Raw genomic sequence first — 23892 nt, forward strand, 5'->3', positions numbered from 1 at the left:
AAGTTCTGGAGGGGATTTCCTGTGGGTCTGCAGAACACATGCAGAAGCACCCCCCCATGGTTGGGAACCCTGACTGAACAGGGTTCTTGATTGTGGGAAGGCTTCTATGTGTGCTTAGCCGGACACACTTAGAAATCCCCCTTCAGATCTTCCTACTTGACGTGAGAAGTTCAGGGGTGGAGATGATAAGGCTAGGGATGGAGCCAGCCCACGTACCCACATGTCCCCTGTGTGATCTGAGCAGAGTTCAGATAATGGCCAAACAGGGCTACTGACACCATACAATTGAGAGAAATGGCCTCTCGACTATGACAAGGATTTGAAGTGCAGTGCATATGCGGAGGAGATCTCTGTGTGCAGATAGAATTTCATATTGTTTTTTGCCTGAAATGAGGTGGGGGTTTTTTGTTGGTGCTTTGCCATGCACACGTATAATTTTTTGGGATCCAAGCATTAAAGCCACAGATTTCACCCATAATTGCCTGAAATCATTTTTAGCATGGTTTCTTATTTCCTTACCTGGATATGGCACTCTCCCTTTTGTTACTAGCTCTGTCAGCAATATTCCAAAGGACCAGACGTCTGATTTTATTGTAAACCTTCCATACAAAGCAGCTTCAGGGGCAGTCCATTTTATTGGGAACTTTGCACCTAGGAGAGAACAAAGCAGCTACCATTGAGGTATCAGTGGCTGGTAGGAGGTTCACTTCATTTCTTTACTTGGGGAAATAATTCAAAGCTTCTTTCCACTTAATATCGACTTAATATCGGCCACAACATTCTTTTTTTGCTTTTCTTTCTCATATTTACAACATGAGGCTTCTGGGTATATTTGCATATAAATGACAGCGATTTTGTGTGTGTGTGTGTGTAATAATCAGAAATTAGGGTGCATTTGGCACCATCGAAATCTACCTGTTCTTATTGCAAAATCTAGAAGCATAATTATTTTGAACATGATGCTCGCATATGGAAAGGCACCTAAGTATCGTGAAAGGTTTCTAGAGAAGTGAGGAACCTCCCATCTCTCTCAAACACATCCCTGTAACACCCATCTAAACACCCATCTTCTCTCTTCCCCTTTTCCTGTCTTCTCCCCAGCTATTAGCATGTCAGATTCAAGGTTTTATTACTTGTGTATTAAACCCTATGTGGTTCCTGACCAGGGTATCTGAGAAGTCACCTCGCCCTCTAATTTCACCCTGGTCTCTTGAGATCAGTGGATGAAAATTTGTTGATAGTGCAGCATGCCATGGTGGTGAAGCATGCTGTCACTTGAGCACACGATTTTATCACTGTTTGCACCAGTTCTCTGGAATTCTTATCCCCTGCAAGTGAAGCAAGCCCCAATATTTTGTAGGAGGAAAATTCTTTTCTCCCAAAGCTTCATGAATTAGCCCATTTTATTTCTGTAGTTTTTAATTTTTATTGGCTTAATGTTTTCAATATTTTTTTATGGTTTGTATTATATTTTCTGTTTTTCTACCATAGTAGCATGCTGCAATGACAGGGTTAAGCCTTTCCTCCCCAAGTGTCAACCCCCCTGAAAATCCTGCTCCTTCCATCCAACATTGCAGTTAGACCCTTGCGGGGAGGAGTGGAGTCTCACTTATGTAAAACTAGCTTATTTCCCCCCCAAAATAAAATCAACATTTAAAAAATATACATAATTACATATGAAAACGCAGGCATTTTGTGTGGGTGTGTCATGAACAGGGATAGATGGATCAATCTATTTACTATTAATTAAATCTGTATACCAACCTTCCAGTCTATGTCAATTTCAAGTGCGTTCATTCCACTATAATATGTTAGGGTTGCCATATTTCAAACAGTGAGAATCCAGACAGAAAAGTTGAGATTTTTTTGGGCTGGGTTGCCATACGTCCACCGCCACCAAAACTGCTTCTGGCTGCAGTCTTCCAAATATGTCTGGGAAATTCTGGACATATGGCAACCCTGCGATATTTTTAAAAAACATGATCTGCATGGAAATTGATACTGAAGTTGTATTTTATCATGCATTCTACGATTCTATGTTTCTAAATGAATGTTGCCGTTAAATATGCATTTCAAAGATGTTTTGGTGAAAGGCAAAATCCAAAGGATAGTTACATTCCAATCCACACATACGTCTGGGAAGACTAGATCCAGTCAGTTCACAAAGGAATTCACAGAAATTTAATTTGTCAAGCACCTGTAGATCATGACCTGGCCACTCATTCATAGTGATCAAGACTTGCAGCCAGACTTGCAACACTATGCAGGGCAGAGTGAGAAGGCAGGGACAGCTTTTGCTGCATGCCAGGGAAACCACATGTCAGTGCATGCCCACCCGTTGCTTCCACATGATAGAGAGGAAATAAATAAAGTTTGCAGGCCTATTTTGCTCTTATAAATAGTCAGTGTAAAAACACTGAAAAATCAGACTCAACGAATAGTACCACATCTTATAAGACCACTGGAGATGGGTATCAACACCATCTGCTTCCTTTAGCAATTTATTCAGGGACTCATAGGAGCACTTTTTAGAGAGTGGAACAGGCAGGAAGTCAGTTCTATTAATGTCAAGTACACAAACTATCAGGTGGCAAGGGGAAAAAAATGAAAGCCAAGTGTATTTGACATGAAACCTTCAACTCTTAACAGAAACAAGCGCTTCCTGTCTCCAAAAGCAATTGCCAGCCTGTATCATACTTTCCCAGCCAGTCTTCTGTTCCTGTGTGCCAGAGACACCATAGGAACAGTAGCTGGCTAGATAAACACGACAATCCCCCAGCTGCATCCCTCTGGAAAATCTATGTGAGAGGGTCGTGGGGGAAAACATACAAAAACAGCTATTGCTTCAAAGTGTTACTATGCCATCAACAGCCCCTCTGGAGTTAAGCAATGTTGAGCAAGGGGAAATCTATACAATACTCCAGCATTTAAAAGCTTGCTTCAAAAATTATTTTAAATATAAGGGAGAAATTCCAGACAGTGATCTGAATTACAGGCTCTAGAATGCATATAGAGAAGTCATTGCCAATAGGTCTGCATTAATTCATGTAACTCAGGCTGATTATAGAATTTCCTCTTGCAGAATGTATATGCAGAAGAATCTACAGAAGAATCTGCAAGTGTATTACAATCAACATTCATTTAATTCTGCATTTTTATATAGAGCATACATTTTTGGGGGAACTATTAGCAAAGCAGTTTGGTTACTGTGGGCCCAGACAATGATTTTAAGTTTGCCCTTTAAGAGAAGATCCTAATGCTTTTCACAAAAGCAAGGTCACTAGTGGAGACTCTCCTCCACAGAGAGGGCCTTTTAAGGACATATGATAATCCCTGCTGTCAAAGGCCCATCCAGTCTAGCATTCTGTTCTCAATGGTATTTACAGTGGTGAAGCCCTGTGGATGGAAATCTCTCACTAGGGAAATTTGCTTGGCTTACATGTTTTTGGTGCCCAGTAAGACCTGTGTTTTCTTGGGCTTTTCTTTTTTTCATTTTTAGACTGTTTTATTTACTACTTTTAATCCACTGATGGTTTTTAACTGTGAATTTGTTTTATTTTAGTTTTTGCTCTACTGTATTGATTTTACTGTGGCTTGTATGTCCTTATGTACTGCACTGGCAATTATACTGGACAGTATTCAAATAGATATGATAAAGTCAAAGTAGCATAGTTTAAGTATGCTATGAATTAAAGCATGGTACATGTGAAGTAAATTCATTTCAACCAATAAAATATTTAGAAACTAACAAGGAAATAATTGCTTTGCATGATTCATTTTTACATGATCATGCTACAACCAGAATGTTTGACTGTTACGTTTAGTTTTCCTTGGGATGATAAAGTTCAAGATATGCCGGCTGTACTAATCCATAAGAGAAAAAATACTATATGGACTGATCCATATATGGAGTGAAGAATTTACAGACCAGTTTCTTCTAAAATGTTTTTAACAGTACACTAAGGAAATAATATTCTACTTTAGTTATAGCTGTTGTTCCCTTTGACAGGGTTTTATCCATTGATTGCTTAAGCTCACACAGCTGATCTTTCTCTCTGTAGGGTCAAAAGCATCCTGAACAATAGGAGCTATTCTGTATGGGCCTGTATGGGTCTGCAGTACAGGGGATGAATTGCCTAAATTTGGGATATTCCCCTTTGCACTGCAGCCCCATATTAAACAGCCCTCATGATTTAGGCACCCAACCGATGTGAGATGGTTTTGGGGGGTACAGAGAGCTGTGGTGGGGAGGCGCCAGAAAATAAAGATCATGTGCACAAGTTGCTGCCTCCTTGAGCAGCTATCCAACACAAACCATAATTTCTGCTGTTCTATGGTACTGAGTTTAGGGCAGTCATAGGCAACCTCGGCCCTCCAGATGTTTTGGGACTACAACTCCCATGATCCCTAGCTAACAGGACCAGTGGTCAGGGATGATGGGAACTGTAGTCCCAAAACATCTGGAGGACTGAAGTTGCCTATGCCTGGTTTAGGGCCTGTTTTGTTTTTCCTTACACTCAGCAATAGAATCCCATTCCTCTTTGTCTTTTAGAAATTCTTACTGAAAACCGCTGGTCAAATTGGCCCAAGAGGTCATATATTGTACAATTACACTTACATTTCCAGTGTATTGGAACTGATAAACAGTTTCATAATCTGTAATTGTAAATTGAAACATTGATTCACATTTCCTTTACACTAGATGAGTAGGAAGAAGACCCATCAAGATTTTGGCATGTTTTTCTGTCAATCACCATTGAAAGATACAGTAAAAGTTATAGTGACTACTAATCCTACCTTGTCTGGCTGTGTATTCATTGTCTTCAATTAATCTTGCTAGTCCAAAATCAGCAATCTTGCATATTAGACCATTTCCCACCAGGATGTTTGCAGAACGCAGGTCTCTGTGTATGTAATTCATTCGCTCAATGTAAGCCATTCCTGCAGCAACCTGTTGGATTTACAATACACTCTACTTAATAAAGAACGCAGAACCTTGACATGAGTACATTGCACTAAGCACATGGTCAAAATTTACCTGTGCTGCCATATCCACTAGGTTTGGCAATTTCAGAGCTCTTCCTTCTCCATCTTTTAAGAAATCTAGCAAACTTCCTGCAATGCAATACAAAAAAAAGGGTTTAAAGAGGTTTAGGTACTCAGTGCTGGACAACACACAGACACCAATGTTTTTGATTGAATGTAATGATTTTTTTTTTTTTTTAAAGTGTGGGTCATACAATTTATGGAAGATTTCAGGTAAAATAATCAGATGGAGTTTACAGAGTTACAGAATCTGAAATGGTAGATTAATTCAAGTGAACTACAACCCTACTTTCATACTTCAAACCTATTACCAGATTTTCTAACACCTAACTATCCCAACCTAAAAATCTCCTGATGTATATTATTATTATTATGACACCAGCATAAGATTATCGTGCTGTCATAATTGCCTGTACGCTCCATTTTAAACATTTATGGGCATATATTCATGAAAAGGATTCATGAGAATCCTTCCAAAAATATTATTGTAGAAGTTACTATATGCCTTGTTTGGACTGGCCATTATGCCTTGCTCACACTTTTTCTCCCTTAATACCATTCATTAATTTACATTTTAATATACAGTGAAAGATACATAGTTACATATAGAGATAGATGGGCAAACAAATGTTGAAAGTGTGATGTCTTGCTGCTTTGACACTTGGCTGGGATTGGGCTTTGAGATTTCTTTACTTAGAGTGCTCAAAATTCATTTTGAGCAACGTAGAAATGTGCATTTTGAGAAACTTATAATTTTCATTAACCTGGCTTGTGTGCCACACTAAACCAAACTATGTTTTCGCATGGACATGCAAGTGTGGAGACTGCAGCTCCTTTGCACCTTTCCAGTTCTGCTTCCGTGCTGCACTCTGCTAAGCCATGGCTTGACTTTGTGTGCAGTAAGGACCCGGGGTTCTGATTTAGATCTCTCTAGATTAACCACAAGCTGTAACCAAAATTTAGCCTATGGTTTACTGTTTGTGGTTTTTCTGGGAGAGGTAAATCCCATCCTGGGTCTGAACAACATGTTAAATCAGACCATGGCTTAGCACAGCACAGAAGCAAACTTTTTGGGAAGGGAAAAAGTGGCCATGACCTCCTCTCTGGGAAACTACATACTTGGTTTCTGCTAAGCCATGGTGCAAAGCAGGCCAATAGATCATGTCACCAGGATGTATGTGCTTTTCATTAACTATCACAAAAGTTACCTCTCAGAAGCAAATGGAATATCTAGCAAGTGTATTCAGTAAACTATTTTTCTGGATATAGAATACAATATATTAATATATAATAAACTTAACAAGATATGGTTCTTTTATCCCTAAATGTAAATGCAGCAGGAAGTGTAAAACAGCTTAATAATGCCCCCTTTGCTGAAACAAAATAGAAGGGGGGAAAGTGTTTTACTCTGAATTTACAACTTTTAGTATCAGTTTGCATGAAATCAGATCAAACACAACAAAGAGCAGTCTTTAACAAGATCAACCAATTACGGTACTTTGTATGAATATTCTTTAAAAGGTAAAAGATGCCAGTGCCCATGCATGGCTAACTCAGCATTAAAATGAGTTCTCACCACCCTAACAATACCTTGCAGAAGCCTTCTATGCAGGTAATGTATTTAGAAGGTCAGTTCAGAATGCTTCGTTAAGCATTCCCTGGTGGAGAAAGTGGCTAGATCACACGACAATGCCTGAGCTCAGCAAATCCATAGAGCCACAATTGCCTTAGGAAGTGGAAATCAATAACCCTTTCCATTTAAGAGAGAATAAGATGGAGTAATATATAAAAATTTAAAGATACAGTGTTAAGGGGAAATAGCCTGGTATGGATTGCAGAGCAGCTAGGAACAGCAAGATGGGAAAGAAAGAAATGGACCATTTTTCAACACTGAAATGACAAAAAGGGTTAAGTGGTTGTGATAATAATATCACCAATCTTAAAAAGGGATTTCTATTCTTTGTTATTCTGTAAGAAGAATGTAGCACAGAGGCAAGGGTTAATCTTTTGTGCCCTGAACCATAACTGACAGAATCATCCATGTCTTCAAAAACAAAAGTAATATCTAAAGTGCTAGATTTTGCAAAATTCTTTTTAAAAATGGTTTCTGTCCTAAACAAACAAACAAAAGCAGATGTTCATCTCTATGAAAACACGGTTGCTAGGAAATGCTCAGAGCAGTCTGAGAAGGGATGCGGAAAACAATCTGACAACAAAGTGAAAACACAATTAAAAATACATAAAAGTATGTTTCCTTTCTAGCACTTAAAAATAGCAACTTAAAACCCTTTGCTAGATTGTCACCCACAATCAAGTGGGCATAGAAAAATATGCATGCAAATAATTATATAGAGAGAGATGGAGCGGTTTTGAAAGTGAAAGGAGATTTTGTGCAATCCTCACTGTACAGCAGAAGCAACAGGGGCAGGAAGACAGAGGCAGTTTTAATGCTCTGGGACCAGAAAGGTTTTAGTGAAGCAACACATTCTGTCCAAGAAAACATTGTCATTTGTGAAACAAATGCCCTTTCATGTGAATTTATATTGTGTGTACCTACATAATTTCTTTTAAGCTGCCTTGTGGAGAATAGTACTATTTTAGTGTTTTGGCTAAATACATAATGTAATTAAAGTTGATTAAATTAATTTCAATATGTTGTTCAATAGGGCTTCATGTGTATATGATGAGGGATTCAAGGTTGCTAAAATGAATCAACAACCCTCCTTCACTCACGCAGGTAACCCTGGAGTGTTCTGATCAAGACTATCAGGCTGAATTCTAATCCCCGCTTACCTTGGCACCTGCAAAATATCTAATTCTGGCATGGAGTAAATGGCAACTTTTATACCCTCCAATTAATCAAAGGCTGTTTTCTTTACTCATTAAGATTTTAATTAATGAGTAATCAATTAACTCGACACTCAAAGAAACCAGAGGCCATGTTTATACTATACGAGTCAACGCAATAATAATTAAAGGAGGCATTCTCCATCACTGCTTCGACAATGCAATGGGAAACAGTGGGGAAACATGTAATGTAGAGGCTCAGGTATAACATGCTGATGGCAGATCAAATCCTCCTTAAACTGTCCTGTGAGCAAGCAGAGGATAGCAATGAAAGGCAGGAAGCAGAGGGTAGTGCTGTGAAATGCCAGAGACAGCATACCCACCAAGACATGAATTTCATCTGGGGGAATAGGCTTTGAGCAAGACATTCTTTTTCAACAATATGGTGTAGTCAAACCATGGTTCTCAAACGGCTCCATTTTCTAATGTTTCAGCTCCTGAACTCCGAAAACCCGGAAGGAAATGCTCCGGTTTCCGAATGTTTTTTGGAAGCCGAACGTCCAACGTGGCTTCCGCTTGAGTGCAAGAAGCTCTTTCAAGCAACTGGAAGCCGCGTCTCGGCTGTCAAATGTTTTGGAAGTCGAGTGGTCTTCCGGAATGGATTACATTCAACAACCGAGGTTTGGCTGTATCAGACTACAGCCAGGGAAACTCTACTTTAAACAATCATTTATTCAATGAAGCTCAGTCAATGTGAAGAAGAAGAAGAGTTTGGATTTGATATCCCGCCTTTCACTCCCTTTAAGGAGTCTCAAAGCGGCTAACATTCTCCTTTCCCTTCCTCCCCCACAACAAACACTCTGTGAGGTGAGTGGGGCTGAGAGACTTCAAGGAAGTGTGACTGGCCCAAGGTCACCCAGCAGCTGCATGTGGAGGAGCGGAGACGCGAACCCGGTTCCCCAGATTACAAGACTACCGCTCTCAACCACTACACCACACTGGCACTACACCTTAGTACAGCCAATCTGACCTATTTCACAGGATTGTAACGGGATAAAATATGGCTCAGGAGAACTTATTTATGAATTGACTTTTACAGCAGTCTCAAGGCAATGTGAAACAGCTAAAATAGATTTTAAAACAGAAAAAAAGAAAATGACAGTAAATGAAATATAGGCTTAAAAACAACACAAAATTAACATATAAGGCAGAGATCTTTTCATCCAGCTGAAAAAGCTTTCCGAAAACAAAAAATTTCTTCAGTTGTTTCTGTTATATCTCAACTGGGATGCTGCTTCATAAAACAGGAGCAGCCATACTGAAAGCCCTGCTTGGAGTCTTGATAGTTTTGAGACCTGAAGCAGAAACTCTCCTGCAGAATACAGTGACCTACTGGAAATGTAAGGGTTAGACAGGATGGTCTGTCAAGTAATCTGGTTCCTCTAACAGCAGAACTGGATTGAGGAGCACCACTGGAATATGCACATGCTCCTTCAGGGAGAATGTTATCACATCCAGGACAGGCAATTTACTGACTTTTCAAACCTACCACCAGAGCTTCCATCTTGCCAGAATACAGGCTCATTTTATTTGCCTTCATTCAGCCCAACACTGCATCCAGACACTGGTCCAGCGTCCGCTCACCCATTCCCAGTTGAGATGTTATAGAGAAAGCTGGATATAATCAGGATACTAAAGGCACCTTGCTTCAAATCTTCTAAAACTCACTCTCAATGGCCTGTGATACCACACAGCTCTAGTGTCAGGTCTTCCAAAATCATATTCCCTGGAGATAAGATGAGAAACGCTGCGGAACAGTGCCCCAATATGCATCTCTCATACAGTCCAGGTTACCATGATTAACGGTATCAAAAGCTGATGGGTGATCCACCAGGAGTTGCACTTCCAGTGTTCCTCTCTTGATAAAGAGTGATCAAGGCTGATTCAGTCCCAAACCCAGCTGTGAACCCAGATTGGAATGAGTCTAGAAAACCAGTTTCCTTCAATGATGCTGTCAATGGCACCACCACAACCATCTTGTAGACCTTGCCCAAAAAGAGGTATTTGTGACTAGGTGGTAGTCGTTAAAACACCATCAGGTCTAGGGTCCCCTCCCCTGAACTGACCATGCTACGGCCTCTTTCAAGGTGCCAAGCACCACCTATTCCCACAAAGATGTGTTCATCACACTCTGGATCCACCCAGTCTTGTGTACATCATCATCTTTTGTCACTATTTATGTCACCTTCAGCTCCTTGGAGAGAGAAAAAATGCAATAAAGAACAATTACTTCAAATGGGTAGCTTTAAAAATAATGGGTAAGCAAATGGTTGAAGGTGATGCTAATTTGTATTAATCAAGCTAGAGAGTAATTCCTGACTCACATCTACAAGCAGCATGGTGTTAACCTACCTTTGCTCATATATTCTGTGACGATGTAGATAGGTTCTTCGGACACCACAGCATACAGCTGGACCAGTTTGTCATGTTTTAGCTTTTTCATGATCTGAGCCTCCTCCAGGAATGATTCTGGGGACATTGTGCCAGGCTTCAGAGTCTTTATTGCCACTTTAGTATTTCCATTCCAAGTACCTACAAAACACCCACAAATGCTGTCAGCAGAAACATCCCGTGTCCGCAGAACTCACAAGACTCTACTTGCAGTAGGTAAACAAAGAACAGAAGTAGCAAAGATCAGTAAGTGAGACATCTAAGAAGCAGTGGACATTAATGAGGCTGTGCATTTTTTGGTTGCCAGTTACTGTAATCTAGATCCATACACTGTAATGGCCAAAGGGATGAATACACATATGCTAAGCTAGTTTTAACTTCTCTGTTATAAATGAAGTGACCAAGAACAAGCCATTGATCTTAGGCTAATTTACTTCATACTGTTATTGCACAGCTGAGACACAGCCCTGAGCAACTTGGAATAAATTTTTCTGCCTCTATTATTAAAAGAGGCCATAATTTTTGAGCTCCTTACACAAATCAGCAGAAGTCTAATTTAGTTGACTAGTGCAGACTGATATTTCAGTGCTAAAATTAGTTCCATTTATTTGAGGGAATTCATTATAAAAAGGCTTCCTAATGGAAGAAAAAGATAATATATATAGCTTTGGCCAAAACAGCACATCACATAGTGCTTTTTTATTTAAAATAAAACACAACGCTAAGGAATTCATTCACTCTTAGTTCTGCATTGAACCAACAATGGTGAGTGTGTTAATGCAGGAATTCACACATTAGCTCAATACTTTTTTGGTAATATTTTATCTGTTTATTGCCAAAGGCTGTTCAATATATATAGATTCCGCCCGCCCTGAAATGAGAGGCACTTATTTTGATCCAGAAGAGAAAGCTGGACCATAAAGGGGCTATGCTGACATGCCTATAGATGTTAATACACACAAGCAACTTGTTCTCACTTATTCTGCAGAAGGTAGTCTTCATGCAACTCCCACCCCCAGGGTTGCTTAGCTACTTATTTGTAACAAGTTTGATAGGAACTGAGGCAGTAGTCACTGGTAAGGCATCATGACTATTTGACCTCCTGTCACTGGTATCACTGTGGCTTATTGGCAGGGAAAGACTTGAGGTGGTAGCAAGGTCCATGTGATGCAAATGCATGGGCAGAACCAATCTCCTGCTCCCACCAGTGTGTTTACTGAGCTCATTGCCATCTCACCCCTCCGACCCAGCAAGCTGCAGCAATGCAGGTGACAGGTCAGGTAAGCAAAGATGTCCTACCTCACTGATCACTACAGGACAGAGTGAAGTTTTTCCCCTCACTACAATGAAGTCTCCTAATGTAGTGCTTTACTTTTCCCCATTGACATGTGGTAGCCATACATATATATGTGGAAAAGTGAACTTGGGGACAACTCTTCGGCAAGCTTCAACCTGCCCAGTGCTGCCTGACCCTGGTTACTCTGAAATCTGGAGCAGGTTTTCTCCCTTTTCAGATGTATTTCAAATTATAGGTCATTTACTTTGTTTCATAGAACTCAATAGGAACTATTGACAAACTAGTCAGTACATATTTGCATAGCCCCAATCTTGATTTCATTTCTGGGACCAGTTAACAAATGCTGAAACTCAGGAACTAGTACAAAGGGCTGTATTCAACCAAATACAAAGGATATGTACTGTATTATCTGACTGCAGTGCTAGAATAAATTTCTGCAATGTCAGTGTTGCAGTTTGTGACACTGCACAAAGGCAGCACTTAGTGTGGTCTGCTCAAAGCCCATGTGGACTTGCATAGCTAGCAAGTTGACAGACTAGGCATCAAGAGACCATATTAAAAATTTAGATTTAGGTGTCACTAACTTTAGATTTAGGTGCTAGATTTATTTCACTTGGTTTAATGATAGATTTCTGATTTTGAAACAGACAGGTTTTTTTATGACGGCTTTAAAGTTATCTATCCCACACAGAACAGTTTCCACTGCCTTACCACTCCACACTTCTGCGAAACAGCCCTGACCCAGCTTCTTTTCCAGAAACAATGAATCTCGCGCCACTTCCCATGCATCCTTAGCCAATCCGACAGTTTGTGGAGTGCAATTCGATGCAATCACAGTTAAGTTAAAACATAAACCATCAGCTTTTTCTACAGGAAAGGAAATTAATAAAAGAAATACTTATAATCCACACAGTTATTACATGCACAGAGAAAGATGGAAGGTGGTTTTGTCCTTCAGTGCCCATGCTCACTTAATTTCGAGGTAGAAGGCTCATCACAACCTTCACATAATTAACAGATTAGAGTGTGTGAGGCTTGATTCTTAAGCTGAAGGTAGTTTGTCAAACCTGACATATAGAGCCAGGAGAGCATATGAGATCATCTTTCTTTCTTTCTTCTTCTTCATCGTCTATAAATTACTCAGTGCTCAGAATGAAAGGTTTTCAAAGTCAGAAGCATGTTATCCTAAGTAATCGAAGACATCTGCTCTTTGATGTTGCTGGTCACGGCTCATTTTGCTTCCACATTCCATCTTCCATACTTGCCCCCATAAGTTGGGAGACTATGGGATATATATAGATATGTATTTTCTCTGCATACCCATCCATACTTCCCCAAACTGCCCATTTCCCAGTCTCTTGATCAACTGTAGTGACTCTCGTGGAATTTCCCAGACATCTTTGGTTTTGACAGACAGATCAGTAAGCCTTGGCATTCCTTTATGACAAGGGACTACTAAGCGGCAGCAAAGACCTGCAGCTCTCTCTGATGAAGCAGAAGCGAAGCAGAGGAAAAAGAAAAGAGTAACAAACATGAAACATACACAGGAAGCAAGAAAAACAATGCTAGTAAACAAGTTACATCATTTGTTAGTAGCATTCTCCCCCAAAAGCTTGAAGATAAACAAACTGTACACTTAAAACATTCACTTTTGAAATATTCACTGAAGGGCATTTATTAATTCCATTATTTGTTTGGCATAAGGAGTGGATAAATCATCTCTTAGTTTCTTCCTATTATTGGAACATTCTGCATTTATGGGCGACTGGCACAATGTAGTTCAAAATATTCATTTAATACTGTCTGACTTGATAAATAATTTATTTGTTAAATTTTCAAATTATTTAACAGGTTAAAAAAATAAAGCAACACATAAAATGAAAATCCTCACACCTCAGTCTAACTTTATTACCTTTATGAGAATCTTACTTTTTATAATAAAAAGTGTTTTAAGTTACAGATTGTGGTTTGCATTAAAAGAAGAAGCACATGTTGATGAGATTTGTGTTTCCTCTCCCCACCCCAAGCCAAGGAGGCCATGAATGGATGCCATACATGTTACATCATTTTGTATTTTAATGTCACCATGAATGTATTTTCACAGTAATGTTGATCTTTAGAATGGTTGGCATGACAAAAGTCTGCAGAATTTTTTGAGTTACAAGGACGCATGTGGGACAGATGGGGCTGGGAAAATAACTTCAGCTTAGTAAGTCCACACAAATGTGTGAGCTCCTGAAGACGAGCTTGCAGCCACTTTGCCCTGTCCTGATTCTAAAACTTGGCTCAGCTTAGCATAGCAGCAAAAGGACCAGAGAGAAGAAAATGGATGGGATCTCCCTTCCAGCAACCTGCATGTTCAGGCAGTCTCGCCAAACCATGGTTTGGCTTAGCATGCCCCGCAAATTAGCTCCCTGTCTGTACACAAACAATCACAGATGGACTGATTGTAAAGTTATCACCCCAGTAAGCTAAGCTAAGCTAAGCTAAAGGACCCCTGGATGGTTAAGTCCAGTCAAAGGCGACTATGAGGCTGCGGCACTCATGCTTTTCAGGCCAAGGGAGCTGGCTTTTGTCCACAGACAGCTTTCCAGGTCATGTGGCCAGCATGACTAAACCGCTTCTGGTGCACGGAGGACCATGACAGAAGCCAGAGCACATGGAAACGCTGTTTACCTTCCCGCCGCAGCGGTACCTATTTATCTACTTGCACAGGCATGCTTTCGAACTGCTGGGTTGGCAGGAGCTGGGACAGAGCAATGGGAGCTCACCCCGTCGTGCAGATTCAAACCCCCGACCTTCCAATCAGCAAGCCCAAGAGGCTCAGTGGTTTAGATCACAGCACTACCCACTCTCAGTACCCCAACTGCTTCCTTGTAGTGTTACTTTATATTATTTTTTGCTTCTTTCTTACAATGTGTTAAGAGGTTCCAAGTCAGGAATTAACACAAGTAGTGAGGACAAATATTGAAAGGCAGGAAAAGTACATTTAAACTGTAGGATTGTTAAAATAACAGCTATTTGATGGGCTGCAGTATCTCCTGGATGCCTTTATCTAAGATATAAATGCAATAGTGGCTACTGGATTGTCCACTACTGGGTAAATATATATGATTTACTTGTCATAATTGGTGCTTTAGGAATAAGGGACATGGGCAAACAAATGCCCAGAAGCAAGTTTGTGGTGCCTTGTTTTTATTTTTAAAAAAGCTGGCATTGATTTAAAACTAACACGGCCCAAAATGATCTAAGCCCCAACTATGTGAAAGAAGGCCTTCTCTCATACCAACTTGCTACAGTTTTAAGATCAGTAGGATAAGCACTGCTTGTGGTCCCAAAGCATAATGAGATTCATGGGGCAGGAGTTTGTGAGTAGACTTTCTCTATAGGGACCCTCAGCTGTTGTTGCTGGTGCTATCTGTAATTGAAGCCTGCATTTTGTTTTATGCTGTTTTAATTTTATTGCTTAATTCTTGCTTAGGTTTGTATATGTCTGCCCTGGGACCTGGTTGAAGAGCAGATTATAAATAAATGATAAATAAACGTTTTTCTTTTCACCCATGAGTGCAGAAATACATGGGTATCAGACAAAATCAATTAATGGCTATTAATACAATCAAGTTGGTTCTTTGGAGCTGATAGGTACATGTTATACCTCTATCATAATACACAGGAGCCTGACCTAGAGTTTGTAAATCTTTTAAATGGGGTTTTCTGAAATAAACATGGAGCAGATGCAGCAAACTTTTGCAGGTAAGGAGAAGAAAAGGGAGAAATGGTGGGCGGGGTGAAAGACCTAGGGGAAACCAATTAATAGACAATTCAGGATGGTGTAGTGCCAGAATATGTGTGGAGGATCTTGCAACTTGTTTATGAGCTAGCTCAAATCTAGGCACAAGAATTTTCAAAACTGCTTTCCTAACACGATCAGAATTTGCAACATGGCCAATTATGTTCCCAATGGAAACAAAATCATAGCTTGAGGCAGAGTTTTTTCGTTTGCTTGTGAATTTTGTTTGTTTGTGACCTCCATAGGAGAAGGCCGGGGGGGGGGGTCTAAAAGAGGAAGGAGTACTGGGACAGAACACATAGCTAGGAGCTGTAGAGGAAACGAGCCGACAGCCATATCTGGCAGCGGCTGGTGAGGTGGAGTAGAAAGCAGCAAATGGCTGCCACTGACAGGGAGGGGAGGCCTGCGCCCTTATGAGTGGCCAGCAGAGACAGGCAGTGGCTCATGCAGCACACCTGCAGATACACTGCTGGCAAATGTAATTGACCACACTCAAAGAGAGAGATGCTGGCCATTCATCAGCAGCACACCTGCACACCGCAGGGAGAAGCTTCTCCCTGCTTCAAATACCCTCAAACAGGCCCACCTTTAAGTTTAAGCAGCTTCCCAGGATAGAAGAAGGAATTTCAATAGATGTGGCTTGCATGACAATCTGTATCTGCTGAAATTCCTTCTTCTACACAAGTATTAAAAGTTTAAGAAGCCCTGTACTTAAAAAACAAAACAAAACTGGCTACCCAGGCACCCCACCTTCTCAGTTTCTGTTCAGTGGTGGCAGTTTACTGCTTTCCATTCTATCTTACCAGCCATCACCCCTCGATTATGAAACAGCCACCCAAATTTCTAGGCTGAAGCCAATGTCTTTGCAGCCAGATATTTTCCTACCAATGGCAAAAAATCTGTCAAAGATAACATTTCCAGCACTACACCAATAGAAGAGTTGAGACTAGAAACCACAAAGTAGTAGAAAACGAAAGTCTGAATGTGTATAGGGATAGAATAAATAGATCTTAGAAGCAAGATTGAGGGCTTTGTTGCAATACAAAACAGGGAGTCAATGTATGAGAATTAGACGTAGGATTAATATTAAGAAATAGTTGAAGCATAAATTGTCAGCACTCCTCTAGTTAGCATAACCTTAGACCAAGCAGAAATAGAAGGTCAGATTTTCTTTTTAGAGAAGCTCTGAGTAATATCACAAACAGAAATAAAATGATGCAGCAATAATCCCAAACAGATTCCCCTCCCCCTACAGTTTATGAAACATTTTAAAGATCGAACAATCTTAGGCACCATTATAGTTATGATATCCTAGACTAGAACAAGCAATTTTAAATATAGTTATGAATAAATTTACTTTAAAATAATGGTAGGAAACATCTTGAAGATAATAACTTTGCAGAATACTTACAGAAGTGTGTGTTTGTTTGTGTGTGTGTGTATGCGCATTTGGAACAAAATGCACAACATAAAAGTGTGAGGAAACGATTTTAAATGACTAAGCAAATTATACAGACATGCATTTCTAATTATTTCACAGCTGTGCTACAATGCAAAGTATTGATTATTATTAAAAATACAGTATATGGAAATCAATGTAATAAAACATGCATGTTAAATATAATGTACAGTACTGTCAGGACAGATACAGTCTTACTACAGTTATCCATACTCTGGCAACCTCTTGTTTGGATTACTGCAATAAATTATATGGGGCTGCCTTTAAAAATGATTTGGGGGGCACTTAGGGGGATGCAGGATGGGGGAAAGGAAAGTGAAGTTGTTTTGTACAAGCAAGGAGTCTGGTTGCACAACACTGGATAGCATCAAAGAAAGAAAAATTACTGATTTGCTACATCGCTAGCAAGAATTATCCAGTCAATGTTCCCAATAGTTTCTTTGCGGTTTTGTACTCTAGCAGTGCAATTAATGAAGAACATTGCTTATGCAGTGCAAAGCTGCTTTTATTTTCTTGGTTTTTTAAAGGAAACTGTTTATTTGCTCTCATCAGATATTACTGTGTTACATTTGGAACAGTTTAATGTGTTTTGCAATTGTATCTGTTTTTATAATTGTATATTCTATTGTTGCAACCTGCTATGGTACCTCATGGTGAATAATATCAAAATTATTGAATGAATGAATGAATAATTCTTTAATGTATTATACAGAAAAAAGTTCTATATACACTACTGATATCTTATAGGAACTGAGAATATATACCAAACATTTATCTCCAAAATTACCTGAATAATGCTGAACAAGCTGTTGAAGAGTTTCAAATTGTGCCCTGGTTGTAATGTAATATCCTCCATTGTCAAGTTTGCGAATTTTATAATGTTTGACATGATCTCCTTTCATATCATCCCAGTCACGAATAGACAATGAATAGGCACCTATTAAACAAGTTTTTAAAAGCTACATATAGTCAGAAGTTAAGAAAATAGACTTAATTCAAACTAACAGTAATTTAAATTCTTCTGATAACATATTACAGTCCAAAGAAAAAAAGGACCATTCACTGTAATTACAAAAGGCATAATTAATGCATCATATATAATGTATGCCAAAAGAAGACATTGCTGGATATACAAATTTACAGCTACAACTTTCAGTATTTTAAGATAAGTGATACCTCTATATTGTAGTCAGCTCTGAACAACAATTATAACACCTGTATAGGTTTTTTTTAAAATCAAGAATTGCTTGACTGTTTTGAATTGCATGATAGTTTAAAACTCATGTCTAGGGCATGCTTTAAGTGATGACTTAAGCAAAACTAAAAGGAAATCATACTATAAATGCTATCTATGCGCACAGGATCCCTTCATCTTCAACCTCCGTCCTCCCCTTCTTTTAAATATATATTATATTGATACACTTGATCAAATTCTTAACCAATTGCAAGCAGTGATTTGCTATTTATTGTGTCAAATATAAATTTCTTTTTCTGAGCTTTGCAAAATTCCACAAGCATGCAGCAAAAGTTGGAGAAGTCACCCCATAACCCTGCAGTTGCTTTTCTATACTTAGGAAAGGCACTACAGAAGTAATGAACTAGAAAGGATGATTATTCAATACCAAATACTGGTAAACTCAACACTGACACTCATAGGTCACACAAACAAAAAAATCAATGTATGTATGATAGATTAGGTCCCACTTGTTATCGGCTCATTGCTTTGTAAGCATCTACCCCCCCCCCCCCGTTTTACTTAACAATTAAAATACTGGCCATACTACCTTTGGTGGTTTCACTCTCACGAATCAGGAAAGTTCCTCGAGGATTTCCAAATGTTAGCAGCTGCCTCTCAGCATCCTTTCGTCCAAGTTTGCCAAAGTACCATCTACCAAAAACACCAAGAAAGAAAATTTCATTTTAAATAGAAGGCTGAGCAATATTATTTAATTTGTACAAACAGGAGGTTATTTAAGGGTGATTTGTGAGGATCTTCTGCCCTGAAAATACAATCTGGAAACTTGTTATGGATAGTAAATGGATAGGACTATTCTGGAAAAGGACAACTGCAGTAGCAGTCAAAAGTACGGTTCACCTCATGAAAAGTCAAACCATGATAGAATAGAGATGCGGGGAACTTATGACCCTCCAGATGTTGCCAAACTACAACTCCCATCTCCTAGCCATTATCCATGTTTGCTAGGGCTTATGGGAATTGTAGTTCAGTAACATCTAGCAGGCTGAAGGTTGCCTACCCCCGGTTTAGTCTGAAGCTGGCTCTCTGAGAAGAGTTTATGGTCACTTTGATCCTCTCTGATGGTTATGCTTTTGCGCTGTATTAAGTCATGGCCCGGCTTATCCGGTGGTCTGAACCTGGGATCATGATTTAGCTCTATTCAGACTAACCATGAGCTGTCACCAAGGTTTGCTCTATGGCTTATGACTCATAGTTTCTCTGAAAAAGCTAAACCATGAGCTGATTTCAAACAACATGCTAAGCCAAGCCACGTCTTAGCTCTGTGCAGCGCAGAAGCAGAATGCCCAGGGAGAAGTGTGCATGCACAGGAAAGCTTATACCCAGAATGAACTTAGTTGGTCTCTAAGGTGCTACTGGACATTTTTTAAACTTTTTAATATATTTTCAAAGAGAGTAAAGTTATTAATTTCTCTGGGAGGCTGTACACTCATTCGTTCACACAAAGCCATGGTTTGGCTTAGCATGATGTGTGACTCATGCAAATATGAACAACTTGTACCTGTGGTGACAACTGCCAAGACCTGACTCCTGACATTTATTTGAAATGCACAATGCAGAACAGAAGGATACAGCTATTTAATGTGCATTCAGAATAGTTTCCAAACCGAACCACTTATGCTGGCAGATCTAGAAATCATTGAATAAATATGCATGTTTAAGATTTAAATTTTCAACTTCAATGGACCTTGCACAGTACTGAAAATGCAGCAAAAAATTCCCATAGCATTTACATTTAAATACTGGAGTCACAATTATAAAAAGTTTGTTCAGCTTGCAATTATTACGCCTTTATCTCTAGTGAATTGGCATGTGCAAAATTTATACAATTTGTCTTCTGTACTGACATACCAACTGCAACATGAAGGACACTCAGGCCAAGAAATTCCGGGTGCTCCTACTTTGACCTAATGAGAATGAGTTTAGTTTTTCCCCTTCCACTAATTTACCCAATTATTTATCACTGAGCTGAAGAAGGAAACCAATGTGAAATTTGAAAATCACCCCACTCAATCACACACAAAATCTTTTGCACTTTCTTTAAGCACAGCTTTAAACAGTTTCCATAAAATTAAAAAAGCATACTCCTCTGCTTGGATGGAGTCGACTGGAGCCACATAATTACTGGGAATGTATCCAGTTTCTCCTGTAGTCAAAGAACGGGCTTCCCACCAGTCTCCTTCCCTGAAAAACAAGAGGGAAAAAACAGTAAGAGAATTCCCACTCTGAATTCAAAGCTACTTACCATAAACTATTATAGACTTAATTTGACACCTTTCATTACGGAGTTCATTATGCATAAAAAGAAAGAAGTAAAGGAACAGGACAGAAAGAGTCAGAAAAGTGACAGAATAGTCAACTGTGTATTGAAATTATTTATTGGTTTTTATTTTGCTACCGCTGCCTAGAAATTCCACTAGATGGAGATATTTTATCACACCCATAAATACTGTGGCTGGTGTCGTTTAATAGGGGCTTCTCCAAGCAAAATAGAGAAAGGGATTGTTTTAGATTGCCGCATTTTGTACAGTTTGCCTCTCTGTTAATGAATGTGCCAGTATGAGCAGCTTCAGAAGCTCTAAAGTATATGCATCTACACCAGGGACTTTCCCTAATGGCAGCCCTCTGAGGTGCATTGTAAGAGGGTTTAGAACAGGGATGGGGGACCCATGCCTCCTCCAGATTCTGTCGCATCTGCCCCAGTCAGCATGGTCACTGACTGGTCAGGGATGGCGAGAGTTATAGTCCAGCACCATCACGAGAGGCACAAGCTTCCCACCCCTGCTTTAGAGGCATGTGTGTGGGCAGGACTCTGGAACAGGAATGTGAGAAAGAGGCTGTGTACACTTTACCGGCTTACAGCACTAAGTCTCCCCCTCCCCGTAACTTGGATAAAGCTGGTATCAGAGGGAGAAACGCATCAAAATGTGGTATTTCAGGGAAAACCATGACAGGACATTTAGGGGATAGGTGTGGATTATGGTTAATGTTGTGTGTACCTCCCTTCCCAAACCAGTGGTAAGGAGTGCCCTGGATGCAGAGTAAATGGGAGTCTAAAAATTCTGTGGCATGAAAAATGGTTTTGGGGCAATTTTTCCAGAATGTTTATGAAAGCAATGATGTGTTCAGCATATAGGTTGGTATAAAGCCTATATGAGAGCAGGGAGAAGCATGCTAAGCTTTGCTCCTGCACTGCTATCTCTGTCACTCTCCACAATCTGGAATACGATTATCTAAGGTGGGGAGTCTCCACAAGTAGGAGGCAGCTTCCCGCCTCACACTTCTCCCTCCAACTTGTGGAGGGGGGATGGAGACAGCGATGGGGTAGGGGAAGAGCTAAGTAAGCACATCCGTACTCATCCTCTTTGCAGGTAGCATTTACACTAGAGTAGAATGCCTAAACACAGACTCTCTTTGCTGTGCCCCAAGATTCTTGACAGCAGAGCACCTCAAACTCACCCATTGCAGTTAAGAATTTGTAATGGATTTGTTTATTATTCAGTTATTACTTTCTTAGGCTTGCAGCAGGAGCACTTTGAAGCATAAAGGAAAGTGTATAATGTAAATATTTTGTCGGCTTTTTTCACTGCCAATTTAAAAGAAAAGGGTGTTTTCATTTATAAATCATAGCCCAAGTGACTGTGCTTTCATGTGCATAAAAGCTGTTCAGGTAGGCAGAATAATGAAGTATTCCTTGAAATTATCTCCTCTTTTTACTTCACTCTTCCAGACATCACAATGATTTATTTGCAATAAATGGAAAACTATAACTAAATACTATAACAAAACACCACCATCGTTCAGCCCAGACACTGAGGTCCAGCGCCAAGGGCCTTCTGGTGGTTCCCTCACTGCGAGAAGTGAGGTTACAGGGAACCAGGCAGAGGGCCTTTTTGCACCTGCCCTGTGGAACGCCCTCCCATCAGATGTCACAGAAATAAACAACTATCTGACTTTTAGAAGACATCTGAAGGCAGCCCTGTTTAGGGAAGATTTTAATGTTTGAAGTTTTCTTCTGTTTTTAATGTTCTGTTGAAAGCAGCCCGGAGTGGGTGGGGAAACCCAGACAGATGGGTGGGGTAGAAATAAATTATTATTATTATTATTATTATTATTATTATTATGCCTTTGGTTTGCACATCACAGTAAACTACAGTAAGAAATAAACATGGCTTATTATGGTTTACCATAGTTATTTTCTACTGGTCATGCAGACCAAAGATATTTGGTGACAGTTTGTGCAATGACTGCAAAAATTTGCTTGGCTCTATGTTCTGCTACAAAAATCCATGAACCTCATAATGATCTTTATATTGTTTATAGTTTAAATGTGTTGTTTTAAAAACTTATCCAAACCAGAGCAATGTACAAGCATGGTCTGAAACAAACATTCTGCAAATTGCATCAGTATAAGCACTGACTTCTAAAAGGTCATTATTTCCATTGCTAATTAATTTATTCCATCTTTCAGATTCAAGGACTAAAATCCAATTCAGCATTTAGCTGCGATCATGAAAGGTAGGACACAGTGGATCCTTGCGTGAGTGGGTGGAAGCCAATAAGCCAAGGGTTTCGGAAAAGTGAGAAGCAGGACTGTCTCGAGTATCCTGCGTCTCTTCCTCCAGCTGTTTAGCTTACAGGCCCTGATGCTGTGCTTCTCATGTCCACTTGCACCAGGAGCAGAAGTTGCTCTGAGTGTGAAGATTTCACATAAGAGCTCCGCTGAATCAGAAAAGGCCCCTCTCTAGTCCAACTTCCTGCTCTTTCAGTAGCCAAGCAGATGCTTACAGGTAGCTCAAGCAGGACATGACAGTGGCAGCATTCTCGCCACTTGTGATTCCCAGAAACTGGTACAGTCATACCTTGGAAGTCAAACGGAATCCGTTCCAGATGTCTGTTCGACTTCCAAAATGTTCGGAAACCAAAGTGTGGCTTCTGATTGGCTGCAGGAAGCTCCTACAGCCAATCGGAAGCCATGGAAGCCCCGTCAGACGTTTGGCTTCCAAAAATAGTTCACAAACCAGAACAGTCACTTCCAGGTTAGCAGTGTTCGGAACTAAGCTGTTCGAAAACCAAGGTACAACTGTATTAGGAGTTATTCTGCTTCCAGTACTGGATGGTGTACACAACCATCATGGCTAGTAGCCTTTAGTATCTTTATCCTCCACGAATTTGTCTTAATCGCCTTTAAAGCCACCCCTGTACATTTTTGGGGAGTGCTGCTGAAGGTACAAATCACTCAACAAATATTAATAAAGTCATGCGGTAACATAAAACTTACGAGCTGTTAAGTATCTGAAATTTTTCTCCTTTATGAAAACTTAAATCATCTTCTGTTCTTGCTTCATAATCATACAGAGCCACAAAAAGAGTTACACCTAAGAGACATAAAACGGCAGTTTACAAATTTGCTACTGAATAGGGGAAAATAGATGGCCAACAAATTCTGCCTTAAAAAAAATAAATACAGAATTTGGTTTAAAATTGTTTTTTGTTCCACTTACTTCACGAAGTATTATCCTTGCAAAAAACAACAACAAAAAAACCTATGCAAGACAGAGGACTATCGTTATTCCTGTACTGCAGATAAGGAGTTTGTGTCTCAGGAAGAGAGAGCAGTGGCTTTCCAAAGGCCACCTGTTGAGTTCATGGGTCATACAGGTAATATCTGAATGAGGGAATTCACATCTCAGTCTCTCAACCATCATGCTACACTGGATTGCACATGCACTCAACAAAACTTTATTATTTATTTAAATGAGGTAAAGATAGGTTAGAGACTTTGAAATCTGTGTAGCTATTGCCTA

The 23892-nt window shown here is 39.7% G+C and overlaps 1 protein-coding gene across 9 annotated transcripts in view; it reads right to left on the reverse strand.

Annotated features, from left to right (window-relative positions):
• FYN (FYN proto-oncogene, Src family tyrosine kinase) overlaps positions 1-23892 on the reverse strand; it is a 117466-nt gene that overhangs the window by 2311 nt on the left and 91263 nt on the right. For 6 of the 9 annotated variants that reach the window (XM_081000400.1, XM_081000395.1, XM_081000397.1 and 3 more), the window contains 9 exons: positions 23367-23463; positions 20171-20269; positions 18615-18718; positions 17618-17767; positions 12902-13066; positions 10246-10425; positions 5039-5115; positions 4798-4951; positions 520-651 (listed from right to left, as the gene is read on the reverse strand). In XM_081000400.1, coding sequence (XP_080856526.1) covers positions 520-651; positions 4798-4951; positions 5039-5115; positions 10246-10425; positions 12902-13066; positions 17618-17767; positions 18615-18718; positions 20171-20269; positions 23367-23463 — 1158 coding nt within the window. Of the gene's footprint in view, positions 1-519; positions 652-4797; positions 4952-5038; positions 5116-10241; positions 10426-12292; positions 12449-12901; positions 13067-17617; positions 17768-18614; positions 18719-20170; positions 20270-23366; positions 23464-23892 lie in introns of all 9 variants that reach the window. The other 3 variants (XM_081000401.1, XM_081000402.1, XM_081000403.1) reach the window with 3 other exon arrangements.

The sequence above is a fragment of the Podarcis pityusensis genome (genome assembly GCF_964106645.2).
Source record: "Podarcis pityusensis genome assembly, chromosome: 3".
Classification (NCBI taxonomy): Eukaryota; Metazoa; Chordata; class Lepidosauria; order Squamata; family Lacertidae; genus Podarcis; species Podarcis pityusensis.